Source organism: Carettochelys insculpta, chromosome 2 (assembly GCF_033958435.1).
Source record: "Carettochelys insculpta isolate YL-2023 chromosome 2, ASM3395843v1, whole genome shotgun sequence".
Classification (NCBI taxonomy): domain Eukaryota; kingdom Metazoa; phylum Chordata; order Testudines; family Carettochelyidae; genus Carettochelys; species Carettochelys insculpta.
Window position 1 is genome coordinate 33945255 of NC_134138.1, and position 19771 is coordinate 33965025.

General features: G+C 47.8%; 1 protein-coding gene across 3 annotated transcripts in view; it reads left to right on the forward strand.

Moving 5' to 3' along the window:
- The window catches only part of CSMD3 (CUB and Sushi multiple domains 3), a 1166921-nt gene that overhangs the window by 1091301 nt on the left and 55849 nt on the right, over nucleotides 1-19771 (forward strand). For all 3 annotated transcript variants that reach the window (XM_074985642.1, XM_074985643.1, XM_074985644.1), the window contains one exon: nucleotides 15655-15837. In XM_074985642.1, coding sequence (XP_074841743.1) covers nucleotides 15655-15837 — 183 coding nt within the window. The remainder of the gene's footprint in view (nucleotides 1-15654; nucleotides 15838-19771) is intronic.

Consider the following 19771-nt stretch of genomic DNA (forward strand, 5'->3'; position numbering starts at 1 on the left):
CCAAGGCACCACGGAGTTCGGGCTCTCCACATCCAAGACATCCCTGTCCCTTGCCTGGGAGTGGACGCTACTGCCCATTAGGTTTGGGGGTACAGCACTCAGGGATGGGTTGTGAGACTCTCTCTCCCCTTCCATCCTTACAACTATGCCATCTGAGAGCTGGGCGAGCCCCATCTGAGTCCTGGAGCTGGGAAGTCCACCTGCAGCAGCAGAGAGGGCCAGACCACCCCACCCCCCACCTCCTAGGCAGGCCCATGGCTATGAAGCTGTTGCCTACACAGCCCGACTCTGCCACCAAAAGGAACTTTTGATGGAACAGCTGGACTGGGCTGACCTGGGTTGGCAGGGAGAGGCAAGGGGAAAGATCATGGTCACCCTGCGGACCATATGCAGGGCCCTTACTGACCAGTTGTACCAACCTCCCACCCCCTACCCCATTGCCCCCACTTCCACCCCCCGCTGAGCCTGAGCCCTCTGCACCTTTCCCATGCCCCTTCCCTCCCCATGGTCCCAGCCCCAATGGGGACACTACACCCACGGCCACTCCCACACCCCCACAGAGCACTGAGGCCTCCACCCCCTGTTCCAGGCTTCCCTTCCATGTTCTAGTTCCCCCACCCTTGTCCCAGCCCCCACAATGCATATAGTTCCCCCTGTTCATCCTTGTAAATAAATAGTTGGTTGAATAGTTTAAATTTTCCAGGAAGTTTCATATGTTCAGGTAAACAGTTTATTTTTCTGCACCCCCTGTGTCCCTTGTTATTGGTGGTAGTGGTGAGGGGTAGATGGGGAGGAGAGGTCATGGTGTGGACAAAGTGAGGCTGCAGGCTGTAAGAGCCTGCAGGGAGTGCCAGATGGTAGGTCACTGGGGCCCATGGGTGAAAGCCTCACAGCAAGATGCTCATACCCAGGACTGGCCTTGGCCCTCCACCCTTCAAGAAAGGTCTCCTCCATGGCCTCAGGGAGATGTTAGAGGGTGTAGTAAGCTCCCTTGACCTGGGGGATGTTCTGCAACCCAATGTCCATACATGTTAGGAGGCAACAGAATCATGCCTTCAGGCAAGCAAAGGCACACTCAGCAGGGTAGTATACTTGGGTGAGATGGCTTTTGAACAGCTCCTGGGAGGGGTTGAGTTGGCCTGTATATAGCTGCATGAGCCAGGGCTACAGGAGGTAGGCTGGGTCACCCACCATACAGAGGTGCATGGTGGTGTCCCAAACCAGCTCACGTAAATGTTCATGAACTGGCCCCTATGGTCCACCAGGGCTTGCATCACCCCCAAATGGTAGCCCTTGCGGTTGATGTATCAGCTGGAGCTGTGGTCCGGGGCTCGGATGACAATATGGGTGCCATCAATTTTGCCAAAGATGTGAGGAATGCTGAGATTGGTGAGCCCCACGACAGCCATGTCCAGTTCCCCGACATTCACAAGCCTCCTGAGCAGCACCTGGTTGATCACCATCATGACTTGCAGGGGATGGAGAGTGAGCACACTCAAGAGTATGTAAAGGGGTGTCCCTACACCCTCCTCCGGGCCCTCCCAGACCCCGGCCCCTACATGAGGCCACCTGTATAAGTGAGGGGAATCATGGTCCACTGGAACTAGCCCTCCCTGCCCCCTCATACCCTTGCCCCAAACCCCTGAGGTTCCCCCTTGCCTGGCAGCCCTCTCCCACCTCCCCATGCTGGGCCTGCGAGTGGAGCATACCTTACCTCGAGGACAGCCCCAACAGTCGACTTGCCCACCCAAACTGCTGCGCCATGGCGTGGTAGTCATCTGGGTTGGTGAGCTTCCAGATGGTGATGACCACATGCCTCTCCACAGTCAGGGTAGGCCACATCTGGGTGTCCTGGTGTCAGAGGACAGAGGTGAGCCAGCTGCAGAGCTCCATGAAGGTCTCTTTCTCCATCCAGAAATTCTGCAGCCAGAACACACCGTCCCACTCAGCCAGGACCAGGTTCCACCAGTCAGAACTGGTTGGGTAGCTCCAGAGATGCTGGTTGGCCTGGAGGAGCTGGGGGGACACAGCTGGGGCTGTGGTGGGTTGGGAGCCCCCAGTACAGGGCTTAGCCACTGGAAGAGGTGGTGGGCAGCTGCAAGGGCAGTGGCCAGAAGCCTAGCCAGGGCATGCAAGTGGTTCCGGGCTGCTGTCAGCCCATGGCTCTCAGGTCTAAGTGTCAGGACCATGCAGGGGCTCAGCTTCACTTGGCTCAGTTTGTCAGGCCTCAGAGTGTTCAGGGAAGGGGTGTTTGGGAGGGGTCCTTCAAGGGAGTGTATGCCTGGCACTCCTAGAAGTGCTTCTTGGTCATGCAACCCAATCTGTTGATAGAGGAGCTGGGTCTGTGTGGCCACTGTCTTTTGAAATAGTGGATTGAACTTTCAATCTGCTTTTGGTCTGTGAATGCGATCTTTTGAAAGAAGATTTTCCTGAAGAGCTCTTCCAGAAAATCTTCTTTTGAAAAATTGCTGTAATGTAGATGTAGCCTCATTGCATATGATTATTAGAACACGAGGTGATAAACCACATACCATTAGATTTAATTTGTACATTGAAGTTCACACTGTATTAACCAAACCTATTTTTTAAAACCAACATTCAATGTCAAGTAAATCAGTATGCATGTATAGGTGTGTGATGTTCCCATTTGGTGTTGGGAAGAAGGGGCTTTCGAAATCTGGGGGGGTTCTTTTGAAAGGCCACTGTCTACACCGGCATTGTGGGTTTTAGAAAGCTGTACTTTCAAAACGCACACAGCTGCCATTATGCTAATGAGGCACTGCATAATAATGGCAGCACCTCATTAGCATCTGCTGAAGTGGGTCATTAGCATCCCCCTTTCGAAATGGGGGTCGGGGGGAATGCTAGTGTAGCCATGGCCTAATTAGGCTACAGTTACATTTGTATCCTGAAATAGAAACCACACAGCCAAATATCATGCTCGATATAGCAGGGCACAGTATTTCATTCCCGCAACCCTTCATTGTGAAAGGGGTAGTGGGAAGTTCAAAATAGTCACTTATTTCAAACTTCATAAATTAATCCCATCATGAACACTGATCTACTGCATGGAGTTAAAGTTATGGAAAATACTAATAAAAATAATGTTTCATATATTTCAAGCTGCCAGAACTTGTGAAGTTTTGTTTTCTATTCTAACTGGGTAAAATCACTAAGGCTAGACCCTATCTCAAAGTCACTGCATAAGTTATTTCAAGGTAACATTTCAAACTCTACGCTAGCCACACAACTCTGAAGAGGAATAGCGGGAAGTTCGAAATAGTCACTTATTGCAAACTTCAGCGTTGTGTGGCTAGTGCTGAGTTTGAAATGTTACCTTGAAATAACTTATGCAGTTATTTCGAGATAGGGCTACCGCACAGCCCTAGCCTTAATGATTTTGCGCAGTTGTACTTGAAAACAAAACTTCACTAGTTCTGGCAGCTTGAAGTACATGAAATGATATTTCTATTAGTATTTTCCATAACTTTAGTTCCATGCAGTAGATCAGTGCTCATGATGGGATTAATTTATGAGGAAAAATATGACAGACTTGTAAAACAGAAAGCCTTTTTTCTTCTTCAATCACGATAAAAGTTGTAGAAGAAGAAGGGGTGGTAGTGCCTAGGAATGGGTTGAGAATGGGCATCATTTTGCTAGGCACCATACAAATGCAGCGGAGAAGACACTCATTGCCCTGAATGTTTTGCAACAAAAATAGATAAGATGTACAAAAAGTAGAGGATGTATCCAAAGTAATTACTTTAATCATATGAACCAGGGCGCTTTTAGTGAAATGCATGAAACATAAGCTATGTCTACACGGGTATGCTACATTGAAATAGCTTATTTCGATGTAGCAAAATCGAAATAAGCTATTTCGATGAATAGCATCTACACGTCCTCCAGGGTTGGTGCCGTCGAAGTTGGGCAGCACTACATCGAAGTAGGTGCTGCAGGGGAGCGTCTACACACCACAGCGGCCCACATCGAAATAAGGGTGCCAGAGCAGCTGCAGACAGGGTCACAGGGCGGAATAGCACTTCTGGGGCAACAGCAAGCCGCTCCCTTAAAGGGCCCTCCCAGACACACTCAGCCTGCACAGCACGTGGTCTGCAGAGCCACAAGCACACACACCCCGTGGAAGCAGCATGGACCCCCAACAGCAGCAGCAGCAGCAGCAGCAGCAGCAGCAGCAGCAGCAGCCAGAGGTCTACACACCCGCCCCTGCAGGAGCAGTGCTTGCCCTGCTTAGTGCCATGCAGGAGGCAGCTGATAATCTTTTATTTGTGGAAGAGGAGCTGCCCCCAGGGGATGAGGAAGCAGCCCCAGACCTTGCTGCCTTCCGACCCCCCCGCCCCGCCGCACACGCCGCCGGCTGTGGAGCTACCCCACGAGCACGGACTGGTGTTAGCGGCTGGTGCTTGGCAAGTGGGACAACGACCTCTGGCTCCAGAATTTCCGCATGACCCGGCAGACATTCCTGGAGCTCTGCCAGTGGCTCACCCCTGCCTTACGGCACCAGGACACCTCCATGCGATGTGCCCTCACGGTCGAGAAATGGGTCGGCATCACTGTCTGGAAGCTGGCCACTCCAGACAGCTACCATTCCGTGGGGCAGCAGTTCGGCGTGGGCAAGACCACCTTGGGGGCTGTCCTCATGGAGGTAAGAGGACCCGGGAAGGGAGCCCTAGGGGGGATCCCGGGGGGGGATCCTGGGGGGGAGCCCGGGGGTGGAGAGCCAGACACACCCTGCACACCCCTCACTGGTGCTCTCTCATGTCCTTCCCCTGCAGGTCGTCTGCTCAATCAATGCCCTGCTCCTCCAAGGGCTCGTGCGGCTTGGGGACCCGGATGCCGCCATCACGGGGTTTGCCAGCCTGGGCTTCCCAAATTGCTTTGGGGCTCTGGATGGGACCCATATCCCCATCCGTGCCCCGGAGCACAGCGGAGGACGCTTCCTCAATAGGAACGGATACCATTCCGTGGTCCTCCAGGCCTTGGTGGACAGCCAGGGCCACCTCTTGAACATTTATGTTGGCTGGACTGGCATCACCCATGATGCCTGGGTCTTCAGAAATTCGGCCCTGTGCCGCCGGCTGGAGGCAGGGACCTACATCCCCCAGTGGGAGATCCCTGTGGGGAACACCACCATGCCCCTCTGCGTCGTCGCAGACGCGGCATACCCCCTCCGTCCCTGGCTCATGCACCCTTACACGGGCCATCTCACAGCCAGCCAGGAGCAGTTCAACACGTGCTTGAACCATGCGCGCCAGGTGGATGAGCGCACTTTTGGCCGCCTCAAAGGGCGCTGGAATGTGTCTCCTCACCCGCCTGGATGCAGGCCTCACCAACATCCCCCAGGTTGTGGGGGCGTGCAGCACACTCCACAACCTGTTGGAGAGCAAGGGAGAGGCCTTCTTCCAGGGCTGGGCTGTGGAGGCTGGCAGGGCTGTTGTGCAGCCACCCGCTGCCCCCAGTCGCCAGGTCAACCTTGAAGGGAGCTGGGTCCGGGAGGCCCTGCGGGCCCATTTTGACCAGGCTGCGGGATGAACGCTGGCAGGGCCAGCTGCGGGCGAGCCACCCACTGCACCCCCCCATCCTCCACAACACTCCCTGCCCCCATGCCCACACCACAGAGCACCCGAGAGCGCCCCCCCCCACACTTTTCTTTGAAATAAAAGGAAATGTTGTTTCAAACCAAACAGTGCAACCTCTTATTAATAAGTTAGAAAAAAAGGGGGGAACTATTCACATGGGGGTCAGCTAACAAAATGGGGGGGGCAGCTAACAAAAAAAAACTATATACAAATGGGGGATATGTACAAAGGGGGTGGGCACGTCCTCGGCCCTGCACCCTATTGTCCAGCGCCTGGGGTTGGAGGGCACGACCCTCGCCTCGGCCGCAGCCCTGGGCGAGGCTGGGTGGGGGCCAGGAGAACCGTCAAATATGGCCGGGCGGCGGTGTCCTCAGGCCCCAGGTCCCCCTCGGTGGCAGGCCCCAGGGTGGCTAACGGTGGAGGGGCAGCGGGTGAAGCGGCGGGCAGAGCAGCGGGCGGCGCTGCGGGGGGGCCAGGTGTTGCGCTATGTGCTCAAAGGTGCGCATGAAGGCCCTCCAAGGCTCCTGGCGCCAGGCCAGCTCTCACTCTTGGAGCTCCAGCCGCCAATCCTCCACCTGCAGGAGCCACTACGACACCTCCAGCTGACGCAGGAGGGTCGCGAGCAGCTGGGGGTCCGTGGCCGTCCTTGGGTGGCTCCACCGTCGGCCTCGTCCTGGGGCTGGTCGGTGCTCCGCCGAGGGGCTGGCCTGCTGGGATGGTCCCGGTGGGCTCTCCAGGATGACGGACACATTGCCAGTGCTCTCTGGACCCTCCAATGGTGCAGCTGCAGAACACAGGGGGGAAGAAGAGTGGAGACAGCCGTTAGTGTGGGCCCTGACCCGTGGCCCTTGTCCCCCCACCCATCTGCTGCTGTTTCCCCACCCCCGTCCCCGGGAGATGCTGCTGATGATGATGGGTGTCCCCCCCCCGGGGGACCCTAGGTTCCGCTCCCCCCATCCCCAGGGATGGGGCATGGCGCTGTCCTGCTGGGGGGCAGGGGCTGATGCACTCTTCTGAGGGACATGCCACTGCTGTCCTTGGGGCCATGGTCATCTTGGCATGTGGAGGGCCCTGGTCATGTCTGTTGTCCCCGCCCCTTAACCCCGGGGTTGTGCACCGGGGGGTACATACCTGACAGTCTGCTCCCACGGTCGGGGGACACCCAGTGGGCGGACACCCTGCTGGAGCTCCGGGACGGGAGGGCGATGCAGAGCCCCACATCGCTGGAGGAGTCCCCCTCCTCTTCCTCCGGCATCCCAGGGTTGGGTTTCTGGGGTGGCCCCTGGGGTGCAGGGCTTGCCTCCAGGGCGGACTCCATCTCCGGGGCCTGCTGGGGCTCATCGGCCGAGGTGTCAAGAGTGGCTGGGGGGGAGGAGGTGTACCGGGGGCCCAGAATGGCCCTGAGCTCCATGTAAAAGGGGCAAGTGGCGGGGGCGGCCCCACATCGGCTGGCCACATCCCGGGCCCAGGCGTAACCCTGCCGCAGCTCCTTAACCTTACTCCTGACGTGGTCAGGAGTGCAGGCAGGGTGACCCCGGGCAGCCAGGCCCTCGGCTACCCGAGCGAACACATCCGCGTTCCGCCTATTGCGCCCCGTTACCTGGAGCACCTTCTCCTCGCCCCAGAGCCCCAGCAGGTCCCGGATCTCAGCCTCCGTCCAGGAGGGCCCCCGCTGCCTCTTCCCTGTCTGGCTGCGAGCCTGGGAGCCCTGGCTCCCCTTTTGGGGGGGTGCCCTGGGGACACTTGGGGGGCTGGCTGGCTGCCATTGATGCGGGGGTGTTGGGCTGCAGTTGCTGTGGGCGTGCAGGCTGACCGCGTGTCAGTGCTGCCACCTGCACGCGCTCTCAGCTTCCTGCACCGGAACTCAGGGAGCGGGGAGCTTTAAGGGGCTGCTGCACGCGGCGACCATAGAGCTCAGGGCCTGGAGAGAGCGTTTCTCAACCCCTCAGCTGATGGCTGCCATGGCGGACCCCGCTATTTCAATGTTGTGGGACGCGGATCATCTACACGTGCCCTACCTCAACGTTCAACGTCGAAGTAGGGTGCTATTCCCATCTCCTGTAGGGGGTAGCAACTTTGACATCTCGCCGCCTTACATCGATTTCAACTTCAAAATAGTTCTCGCCATGTGTAGACGTGGCGGGCACTATTTCGAAGTTGGCACGGCTACTTCGAAGTAGCCAGCTTGTGTAGACGCGGCTATAGTGACCAAAATGTTCAAACATGATATCTAAATTGAATCATCTCAATAATTTGCTTGGATCCCTGAGTGTGCAGAATCTCCATTGACGTGACTGTATTATGCATTCAGGAGAGGGGGATATTCACCATCTTTGATAATTTGCCTGTTCAAATACTTTAGTGGTTGAGGTCATAGAAAGCTAAATAAAAAAATGTAGATGCTGGGGTGGGAGGCGGATCTATACTACAGCAATTAAATTGTATTAAAGCACGCAATTCCAACTACATTAATTAGGTAGCTGAAGTCAATATGCCCTAATTTGAGATTCTGTGCCATTTGCGCTAAGGGAGGGCAAGGGGAGCTCCTGTCAATTTCTCTTACTCTGAAAAAGGAGCAGGAGTAATGATTCCAGGATGGGACCCATGTAAGTCCCTACCAGCCGCACTAAATCAAACTTTGGAAGATGGACCGCGCAGGGTTGATTTTCCCTGTAGTGAAAATGTACTCCTGGACATATTTTGATACCTAGGTTTAGGGACCTACATGCAAACATTGTGGCCATCATACAGCTAGCTTTTTCGCTAATAAGAATAAGGAAATTTTGTACAGTAGGGTTGCAACATTCACGAGGGTTTGGTGTTGAGAACCCTCACAAATGTTGTGTTTTCGTGACTATCATTTCAGTCCATAATGATGATGGAAGTGGGTTATTGCAGTTCAGGAAGGTCCTCTGGGACTCCTGGTAGTAGGCATCCTTCAGTCTGCATTGACTATGGATCGCGCCCTTAAAAGTTTCAATTGAAGACTTCATTTACAGCGTCTATTGTGACTATAAAGACCCACACGAGAGTGACAGTCTTTGCTGCATCTCTTGCAGATGTAGTGGGTGTCTGGCAAGTCCTTATTGTGCTTTCTGTGCGCTCGCTTCTCCTCTGCTAGCTGTCTGATCTTCAACTCGCCCTTCTGAAGGCCCTTGTGTAACACCTGCCTCCATCTTCTGCGGTCGTCTGCTAGTTCTTCCCAGTTGTCCAGCTCAATGTCTACCTCTCTGAGGTCTCTCTTGCAGACATCTTTGTAACGCAACTGGGGGCATCCGGGAGGTCTTTTGCCAGAGGCTAGCTCACCATACAGGATGTCTTTCGGAGGAAACAGATCATAGAGGATGAGGGAGGCGACTGTGAGGTGGGTGCCTCTGCGAATCTGCTTGTGAAGCTTAGGGAGAAGACACTTGCAAAGACAATGTGGGTGGTTATTTTTTAAGGAACATTATGATTGGCAGCTGCTTTCTTTATTTTTTTGGAGTCCTTTACACATTTCCTAGGATGGGAGCAATACCTGTTTTATTTGCCGAGTGATCTTGAGACTGATCCAACAATGGATCGTACTGTGTGAAGGTGTCCATTAGCAGCTTCACATATTGGCTACGTCTACACTAGCCCCAAACTTCGAAATGGCCGCGCAAATGGCCACTTTGAAGTTTACTAATGAAGCGCTGAAATGCATATTCAGCGCTTCGTTAGCATGCGGGCAGCCGCGGCACTTTGAAATTGATGCGCCTCACCGCCGCGCAGCTTGTCCCAGTGGGGCTCCTTTTCGAAAGGACCCCAGCTACTTCGAAGTCCCCTTATTCCCATGAGCTGATGGGAATAAGGGGACTTCGAAGTAGGTGGGGTCCTTTCGAAAAGGAGCCCTGTTTGGACGAGCCGCGCGGCGGCGAGGTGTGTCAATTTTGAAGTGCTGTGGCCGCCCACATGCTAATGAAGAACTGAATATGAATTTCAGTGCTTCATTAGTAAACTTCAAAATGGCCATTTGCGTGGCCATTTCAAAGTTTGGGGCTAGTGTAGACACGGCCATTGAAACACTTTACTAAATTAATGCAAGTCCCAGTTTGCTTGCTGTGTCTCCTCAACTTTTTCAACTTTGTCATCTTCATCTTTTTCTGAACTTTTTATCAACTCCTCCAGGTCTTCTGCTGTCAGTTCCTCACGATGCCCCTCAACCAGCTTCTCTATCTCACTTTTGACCATGTCCATGAAACCTATACTACTCACTTGCCAACCAACACTCAGAATTCGTTTAACTTCTACATCTGTGGAACGGAGACCCATAAAGTCGTTCACCACCTCCTTCCATAGAGGTAGCCAACAAGCATTCAGTGTTCCAGGTTTCAGCTCATCCAAAGAGACCTTGATGTTATTAATACAGTCAGCTCTATTGTACTGCTTCCAGCACTTATTAACATCAAAGTGGAGATCCATGTCCATTGCATTTCTCATGTGGCAAACATATGCCCAGTGCAATATGTTTTGAAGGTGCATATTACCCCCGGTCAAGAGGCTGGAGGAGTGAGTTGGTGTTGGGAGGGAGGAAGATGACCTCGACCTTTGGGTGGACAAACTTGTAACTTTGTGGATGGCCCAGGTTGTTATTGACTAATAATAGAAACTTGAACTCAAGGTTCTGTGAAGCAAGATCTGTTTCCACCTCTGGCAGAAAGCACTTATGGAACCAGTCCAGAAATAGTGTTGCCATGACCCAAGTCTTCTTATCTGATTGCCAATATATGGTCAAGAGCTTCTTATTCTTCCCCTTTAATGCCCTGTGGTTTGCAGATCAGTAGATCATGCCTGTCTTTATCATGAAGCCTACCGCATTGCCTCACAGAACTGTCACTCAGTCCTTGGCTGCCTGAAACTCTAGTGCTTGCCTCTCTGTCTTGAAATGTATGTCTGTGTAGGCATTTTCTTCCAAAATAAATCAGTTTCATTTGCATTAAAAAAACTTGTTCTGGCTATAGCCCTTCTGCTCTATGAATTTCTTTAGCAAGACAGGAAACACTACTGCAGCCTTGTGGTCAGCTAATGCTAATTTGCCCATTAACTTGATGTTATGAAGCAAAAATAATTTTTTTAACTTACTGAGCCAACCTTTACATGAAATAAGCATTGATTCTGTAGCTTCACTAGTCCCTTAGCTACCTGTTCTCGCATGAAAATGCTCGTATAGGCTCTTTGCTTTCTCACATATGGCTGCCTTATCGATAGGCACTTGTTCCCTATGCATAGCTTCCAGCCATATATTCAGTGCCCTTTCAGTTTTTAATAATGTTTTATCTCGCACTTGACAGGTAACTTTAGCTGTGCCTGCCACTTGCTACTGAATCACGAACGTTCATTGCCTTTTCTTGATATAGTGTATTGTGGACCATTCACGTCAAACACACAGACAGCTTCATAGTTGCTCAATCCACTCCTTAATAAGCCTAAACTTTCAGTTTTTACTTCAGGGGTAGGATTCACATGCTTGGCCCTTTTCTCTTTCAGATCTCTTTCATTGTCAGCACTTGCACTTTTATTGAAATACACTCACCTCATAGAACTGGAAGGGACCTCGGGAGGTTATCTTGTCCAGTCCCTTGCCCTCTTGGCAGGGCCAAGCACCATCCTTTTTTTTTGTGTTTGTTTTGTTCTAATTTTAAATCTATTTTTGCCCCAGATCCTTAAATGGCCCCCTCAAGGGCTGAACTCACAACCATGGCTTTAGCAGTCCAATACTCGAACCACTTGGGAGCCATTTTTCTGCAAGACAAGACGACGCTGAGCTGGAATGGTGTCTGGCAAAATGCTGAGGCTCGCACACTAACAATGCTCAAACATTCCACCTCATGATCACATATTGGCAAGCAGCAAATTTGAATTTCACCTCACAGCAGTACCCTTTTGAAAATTAATAAATTTACGGTAGAGTAAACCCTCAAAATGTGTGCTTTCACATTGTGTTTAACTTGCATTGACGTGAGTTAAGCGCAGCTCAAAATCCAGCTCCCCCTGGCCCTGGCTCAACACCCCCGCCCCCCCGCATCACTGCAAGGCCTGGTTCAACCTCCCCTCCCATCCTGGTTCAGACCCCCTGTCCCAGGTCAACCCCCTCCCCCTACTCCAGCTCCAGTTTAAACCCCCTGGCTGACCACCACCCCTCACCACTCAGCTCTGGCTGTACCCCCACTTGTGGCTCCAGCTCTGGCTCAACCCCCTGCATGCAGCTCCAGCTATTTTCCCTCCCCCCCCGTGCCCCAGGTCTGGCATATGCCTCCCACGTGGCTCCAGCTCAATCTACCGCATGTGACTCTGGCTCACCCCCACTCTCCCAGTTTGGCTCCAGCTCAACCCTCCTGTGCGTCTCCAGCTCAACCCCCATGCACAGCTCGGCTCTGGCTCAACCCCCTCCAAGAGCTCTGGCTTAACTCCCCCTCCCTCCCTGCAGCCCTAACTCACCCCAAGTTGAACCTTAACCCCCGTCACTGTCCTACAGCCCCAACCCACTGCCAGGCTTAATGCTCCCCACCTGCCCCTCAAACCCCAGGACTCATCTTTCAAAAGGAGCTCCAGTTTCTCTTGCTGCGTCACCTGCTGCAGAACATGCATTCCACCAGGGAAAAAATACCCCCGGCCCTGACTTATGCAAAATTCGAGTTATGCAAGGGTGCGTGGGAACACAGCCCTCACATAACTCAAGAGACTAGTGTACTGTAATTTCATGAGCTGCTTGCGAATAACTGAATTCACGAATGTTAATCTCGAAATTTCATGACCTTCCTGTAATACCAGTAAGTGCCAATTAATTAGAATAAGGGTCCTATGTGTTCTTTCACACATCTGCAGTAAGATTACATTCAAATAGTGATACTACATGACCATGTTGGAGGCTTTTCAGAAATGGAAAGGTCATTTAATACTGTTTAACTTCATTGAAATAATTTTGTTTTTCACTCAGTCAAATTCTACCTCTTTGTGTGAGTGCGTGTTAGTTATAAAAGAGCACCTGTGCCCTTAAAAAAACCCAAGTCTTATGCAGGTGCCCTATTGTTAATAGATGCCCAATTCTGCTGTATTTATTTTTTTGTTTTTGTTTTTTTCTCCATGAATTTTGTGACAGGCAAAGAAAAGTAAATGTGGAATGCAAAACACTGAATGGGCCAAACTCACAGACTAGCCACCAATTTACTTAGCCCACTGGATTAGGATAAGTAAAACCATTAGAATAATAACAATAGTAGAAAAATAAACAATATATTGCTGTTATACCTTTGTCCATAAATCACAGAATAAAATCATACCAATACTCCCTTCTGGCTCTCTCTCCCTGCTCAACTCAAAAGACTGCTGGTGAAGGGAGTAAGTAGGTAAAAGTACTTCTGCTAGTTCTGGTCTTCATTCAGCACCCTGCTGTGCTGATGGGGGTGGCTGTCAAGGGCTATATCTTAACCTCTCACCTCTGATTCTCTGGTTATTATTCCTAATCTCCATGGAGTCTATACATGCCAAGAATCACTGGCCAAAATGGCAGTGGACTGGGTTCTGTTTCCCACAAATAAGGACATGTCCATATGACTGTGAGATATAAGTTCAGATAAGTACTTACATAGTTATTATAGAGAGAAAGAAGATCATTTATCCCATTTATGCAGATGTTTTCACAGAGGCATGTATTTACCTAGATGTCTTCAATATAAAGGCATTATTTGATGCTCTCTGGTGAATATAATTTGTGAGAGATTTCTGCATTTGTACTGATATAAATGAGAGCACAGTTTGGCTCAATAATTCTTGCAGAAACACTACAACTAACTTTCAAAGACTTGGTAAGGCATGAGTCTAATGTACATATTATTATTTGTAAATGTCACAAAATCCACTTGCTCAACATGTTTGGGCCAAAACATCAGGTGCTATAAACCAGCATAGGTCTGCTGAATTCGCTGAAGAAGTCAATGCTAGTTTATACCAGCTGAGACTGTGACCCATTATTATATTTTTGTGATGAATTTGATTACCTGTTTAGTCAACTGTGCTTTTGTCCAAAAATAGTTCAAATATATTCATCAAAAAGTACAGTGGCCAGGATTTTCTAAAATAGGAAATCGTAGTTATCATCCTAACGCCATACTTGGGCACCTGAATAAATGATCTAATTTTCCAAAGTGCTGAGACACACAGTAATTCCCACTGGTTACACTGGGAAATTCTATGTACTCTTTCCTCACTCCCAATTACGACACTTATTTTGGGTCATAAATATGGATTTTTAGACTTCTAGTTGTAAAAATCTTGGCTACCAGTTGCAAAACATTTATTTCCCTGTATGTATATTAGAAATGATGAAACTATTAACTTTTCCCCACCATCTGCTTTGTGAAACATAGAATATCAGCTGAAAATGAGGTTTTATTCAGCATAGTGTCTTTCAGCTGGAAGCAGCTAAACATCATGTCAAATAATTGGTGTTGAAAAACTGCTGAGTAAAGCTCATGTACAGTGGCAGAAATGTTGCCGTTTTAATGATAACATTAAAATGTGAAGTGTGCACTGCAGTGCCATTAGGAAATACATGTAATAAGAAACTTGATTGAGCAGGAAATTTGTCTGTAAGTCAGTGACCTTGGAACATCTCAGAATGGTTTGAATGAAGAATCATTGCAGGGTGGTGGGTTGTTTTGCTTTGTTTTTGTTTTTATGTTCTCACAAAAAACTGTGGAACTGAAGCCTAATACAAAATCATTAGCCATTTAGTTAAGGTGCTACTTAAAATAACATAATTTGGTATAAATGAGTGGGGGGGGCACTATGTAACTTGGAAAGGCTAAGATTATTCCATACACCCTCCATTTTGTTCCCCCTTTTCCCCTCTATTTGGGGGAATCCCTGCAAGTCCCAAGTCTTCTCCCTGCCAGTTGTTCAGTGTGCCCCAATTTTCCTAATCCAGGGTCCCCTATTCTCCCCACATGCCTATGGCTTTGTGTGTACTCCCATATTCTTTCACACCTTTCATTCACCCTTCCACATGTATCAGGTGCTCTTTGCAACCTTCTTCTTTCCATAGTAGATTTCTAACTCCCTACACCAGGATATCTGTGTGTTGCATCATCAGCTCATCTCTCCATTCAAGGGCTTTCACATTCTAGCTTTATGGAGGTTTTCTGTGTGAGCCCCCTTTCCCCTCTTTCCACCATATTTCCCATTACCTCTCCTTCGTACCTGGGTACACCAGTTTCCTGCTTTAACAGGTGCTGTTTTTGACCTCATACCTCACTCCATCATTCTGTCCTTTCTCCCTATGCCAGGGGCTATGGATGGGTTCCATTCTCACATTCCCACTCTCCCCCACCCTATGATGGTAGTTCCCTTTGTCCCTAATTTCATTTGCCCCCACAGCCGAAAGGGCAGGGTTTGGTAAGCCTGGAAAGGGTCCCCCGATTTCCACACAGCTTCAGGTTTTGTGTCCCTGTACTTCCTCTACTCAGTCTCAGATTTCCTATCTTTCCCATTACTTGTTCTCTGTGTGAATATTTGTTATCCTTCCTACCCTATTTTTCACTGCTTCTGTACCCTCCCATCCAATGCTAGAGGCATTATCTGTCCCCTGTTTTCACACCTGTTATATTTTTTCCCTGTGATGGGGACCCTTTATTCTCCTTGCCCACTGAGTTCTCTACTATGATTAACCAGTGTCATCCATGCCAAGGGCCGTGTTCATGATCCACTTTTCCTTTATGTCCCCAAATCTGTCCATTCATTTTCCCCTCTGTTTCATATATAAATCTGTCACGTGTCAACATGTTAAACTCTATGTGGAAGATAAGCACGTGTACTGTTCTGCAGTGCTAGAAAGTGTTAATTGGTGCCATACACAAGTTGTTAGATCCAAAGAAATTTGCAAAGGTGCTTAAAGATTTGGCTTTGCTAATAAAGTAACAGGAGCTATATTTGTCCTATGCTTCCCGATTTTTTTTCCTGATTTCCTCCTGAATTACTAGTATTCTGTGTGTCAGCTGTTATAGCCATGTTGAAACCTCTGCATTATAAATTCTAGGTGACACTGCTGGTTCTTGTGGGGACCCAGGAATCCCAGGTCATGGTTCTAGAGAAGAAAGTGATTTTAAAATTAAAAGTACTGTACATTTCAGCTGTGAGATCGGTTATATACTTCATGGGTCAGAAGAAAGAATGTGTTTGGGAAATGGATCCTGGACAGGAAGACAGCCAGAGTGTAAAGGTAAATCAGAGAAGGAAAATACATGTTATTTAAAGTAAGATAAAGTATAGGCAGTGGCAGAAGAGTCTTCTTCTTATCTGCTTATGATTCTACTTTTACCACCTTCACTTTGCCCTGAAGGGACACATCTAGCACTGTCTCTATGGCTCACTTTCCATGCTTGTTAAATCATACTATTTCTGCTGAAAGTGCTGACTATAACGAAAATTGTATATCATAGTTCTTTTGATGCAGATGCATGACTGGTGAGTACTGGCTTGAGACCACTGAGACTGAAAGAGCTACAAGATAGTATTGGCTTTTGATCACCTGGGTACAGTTCAGATCAGTTAACTAGAGATGATAGATTCTCAGCCTTTCAAGAAAGCCATCAATTACGCTTCCCCTCTTCTTTCTGCCAGTTTGCACAAACTAAATTTTTTTCCCTAGGAGCAAAAATAGTTAAGCACTAAAGACCTCACTTTAATTCATTATATTATATTATATTAAATTACATTGTATTATATTACTACTTTGACAAGTGCTTTCCTGGTTCCTTCAGCTCTAGTTACAGCTATTGTAAATATAAATATCAATGGATGGAGAAATTCAATTATTTTTGGAATTTCAATATGCTACATGTGCATCATAAACAATTAAATTATATATTTCTTGCTGATTAATATCTGTTGCTCACTATTAGTTTTCACCAGAACATGAAAAGCTCAAACTAAGTTACAGAAAATGAATCACTCTAGAATTGAGGAGCAAGATGTATTACCATGAAAACAAGACCTAACAAGATATTTATGGAGAATCATTTGTGGCATTTCAGTCATCTTGATTTCACAAATAGGAAGTAATAACTGACAGATCATTTCTGAGAGAGAGGCTTCCTGAATAACAAAAGAAAATTTAAGAGCCTCTTTTCTCTTATTATCCATTTTATTATTGTGTATTGCTGTGTCTGTATGAGATAGTCATCTCATTTTGAAAGAGACGGCTTAATTCGTAAACCCACTTTTAATATTATTTCTCATGAACTGATGAAGCTCTAATATAAATTAATGAATAACTTGTAGAGGGATATGATCACACGATCACAAAAACTAAGCTTTTTTCCTTTGTATTGTGGTCTTCTATCAACTTGTACTACCATCGTAAACAAAAATCTAATTGACTGGGCCAGATGAGTACCCAGACACCAGCTGCAACAAGATAGGCCCAAAAAACCCAAGAACAGAACACCACTGGTCATTACTCCCAGCCCCCAACTCAAACCACTACAAAGCGTTATTAAAGACCTACAACCTTTCCTTAATCAGGATGCCACACTCCAGAAGGCCCTAGATGACAGGCATGTTCTGTCCTACAGACAACCTCCCAACCTTATGAGGATTCTCAGCAACAGCCACAATTTATAAGTCAGGAACACCAGTCCTGGAACTTTTCCTTGCAACAAAGCCCATTGCCAGCTTTGTCCACGTATCTATTCTGGAGATACCAGAACTGGACCTAACCAGGTTATTCACAGAATCACGGGCACATTCTCATGTTCCTCAGATAACTCATACATGCGATCATGTGCCAACAATGCCCAGATACTTTGTATATTGGACAGACTTCAAACTCTCTTAGTCAAAGAATTAATGGGCACAAAACAGACATAAAAACACTCCTCATCCACAAACCAGTCAGCCAGCATTTTAATGGTGTAAGCAATTCTGTTAATGACAGAATTGGTTTGTGTCTTACAGAAGAGGAATTTTCACACTAATTTGGAAAGAGGCTGCTGAATTCTCTTTTATATTCAAATTCAACACATTAACGTGTGGTTTGAACCAGGATGGGAATTTTTTAGGTCATTATAGGGGCTCTTTTGCATAGTTGGCTTAATCTAATTCTTGACTCTACCCCCGCCTTCTGCTCCTCTACTCTCTGATTTGCTCACCTTGATAATATTTTTCTGATTTGTCACCCTTGATTACTATTTTTGGTTCTCTGTGCCTTAAATATTGAGTCTGTTCTGGTATCGCTATGATCGGAAGAAGTGGGTCTGTCCCACGAAAGCTCATCACCTAATAAATTATCCTGTTTGTCTTTAAAGTGCTACTGGACTGCTTTTTTGTTTTGATAGTATATAGACTACCATGGCTTTCTCTCTGTAACTATTACCATCATGTTATTTACATTTCAAGATTTCTAAGATCCATGAATATTCATTTAATCTGTAAATTCTCTTTGAGCTATTTGTAGGGCATAAAGATTGCTGTTGTCTTAGCTCAATATAATATAATATAATATAATATAATATAATATAATATATATTTAGGTTGCAAAGCATAACACTTGAAAGTTAGGAAATTGTATGTTGGTAGTTGCTTGTGCAACATTAATTCTTCCTTTCCAACCTTCGTCCTGTGCATTGAATGAGGTACAGTACTGTGGAAAAAATGGTAGGTGATCCTATAATCGTAGAATGGGAGGGTTGGAAGAGAGCTCGGGAGGTCATCAGTTCCAACCCCCTGCTCAAAGCAGGACGTATCTTAACTAAATCATACCAGCCAGGCATGCGTCAAGCCAGATCTTAAAAACCACAAGGGATGGAGATTCCACCCCCTTTCTTGCTAACTTATTCCAGTGGTTCTCCAGCCTCCTAGAGAACAAGTTTTAGTTTTAGTTTTTCCTCATATGCAACACAGAACTTCCCCACTGCAGCTTGGGACCATTGCTCCTTGTCACTACTGAAATCAGCTGCTCTCCATTCTCTTTGTAACTTTCCCTTCAGGTAGATGAAGGCTGCTATAAAATTCCCCCTCACTTTTCTCTTCCATAAACTAAATAAGCCTAAATTCCTCATCCACTCCTCATAAGTGATGTGCTCCAGCCCTCTAATCATTTTTGTTGCCCTCCACTGGACTCTCTCCAAAGCATCCACATCCTTTATGTATGGGGCGGGGGACCCAGAACTCGACACAATATTACAGATGTGGCCTCAAAAGTGCTGAATAAAGGGGAATAATCACTTCCCTAGATCTCTTGGCAATACTCCTACCAATGCAGATCTAATGGTATTAGCTTTCTTGGCTATGACGGCATATTGTTGATTAACGTCCAGCTTCTCATCCACTGTAATGCCCAGGTTCTTTTCTGCAGAACTGCTGCTTAGCCAGTCAATCCCCAGCCTGTAGCAACATTTGGGGTTCTTAAGTCTTAAGTGCAGGACTCTGTGCTTGTCTTTGTTAAACCTCATCAGATTTCTTTTGACCCAGTCTTCCAGTTCATCTAGGTCCCTCTGGATCTTCTCCCTACCCTCCAGGGTATCTCCATCTCCTTCCACCTTAATGTCATCTGTGAACTTGCTGCAGGTGCAATCCAACCCCTTGTTCAGGTCAATAATAAAGATGTATAACAAAACTGACCCCAGGACTGACCCTTGGAGTACTCCACTTGGTATCAATTGCCAACCAAACATAAAAGCCTTGAGCACAACCCACTGAGCCCAATGATCTAACCAGCTTTCTCTCCACCTTCCAGTCCATTTAGCCAATCATTACTTCTTTAACTTGCTTGCAAGAATGCTGTGTGGAGGCCATATCAAAAGCTTTGATAAAGTCTAGATAAGTGGTTCTCAAACTTTTTGACATCACGCTCCACCTCTTGATTTTTGAGAAACCCTTACCACCCCCCCGCTTCTTTTGTACCATCATCCAACCCCCTTTTAACAAAAAATTGACTCCATAATTTAAAATAAACACAAAAACTAGATATAAATGTTATTTAAAATTAAAAATAAGCACAAATAATTTTTCTTGTCTCCTGGTGCCTGGTGCAGTCCCAGCTGGCCAGCTTCTGAGCCACATGCCAGCTGCCAGAGCTGGCCACTGAGCCTCTCCCCTTCCATAAAGCCAGGCACCACCAGCACGCCTGCTCTCACCCTATCCATCTCACCCGA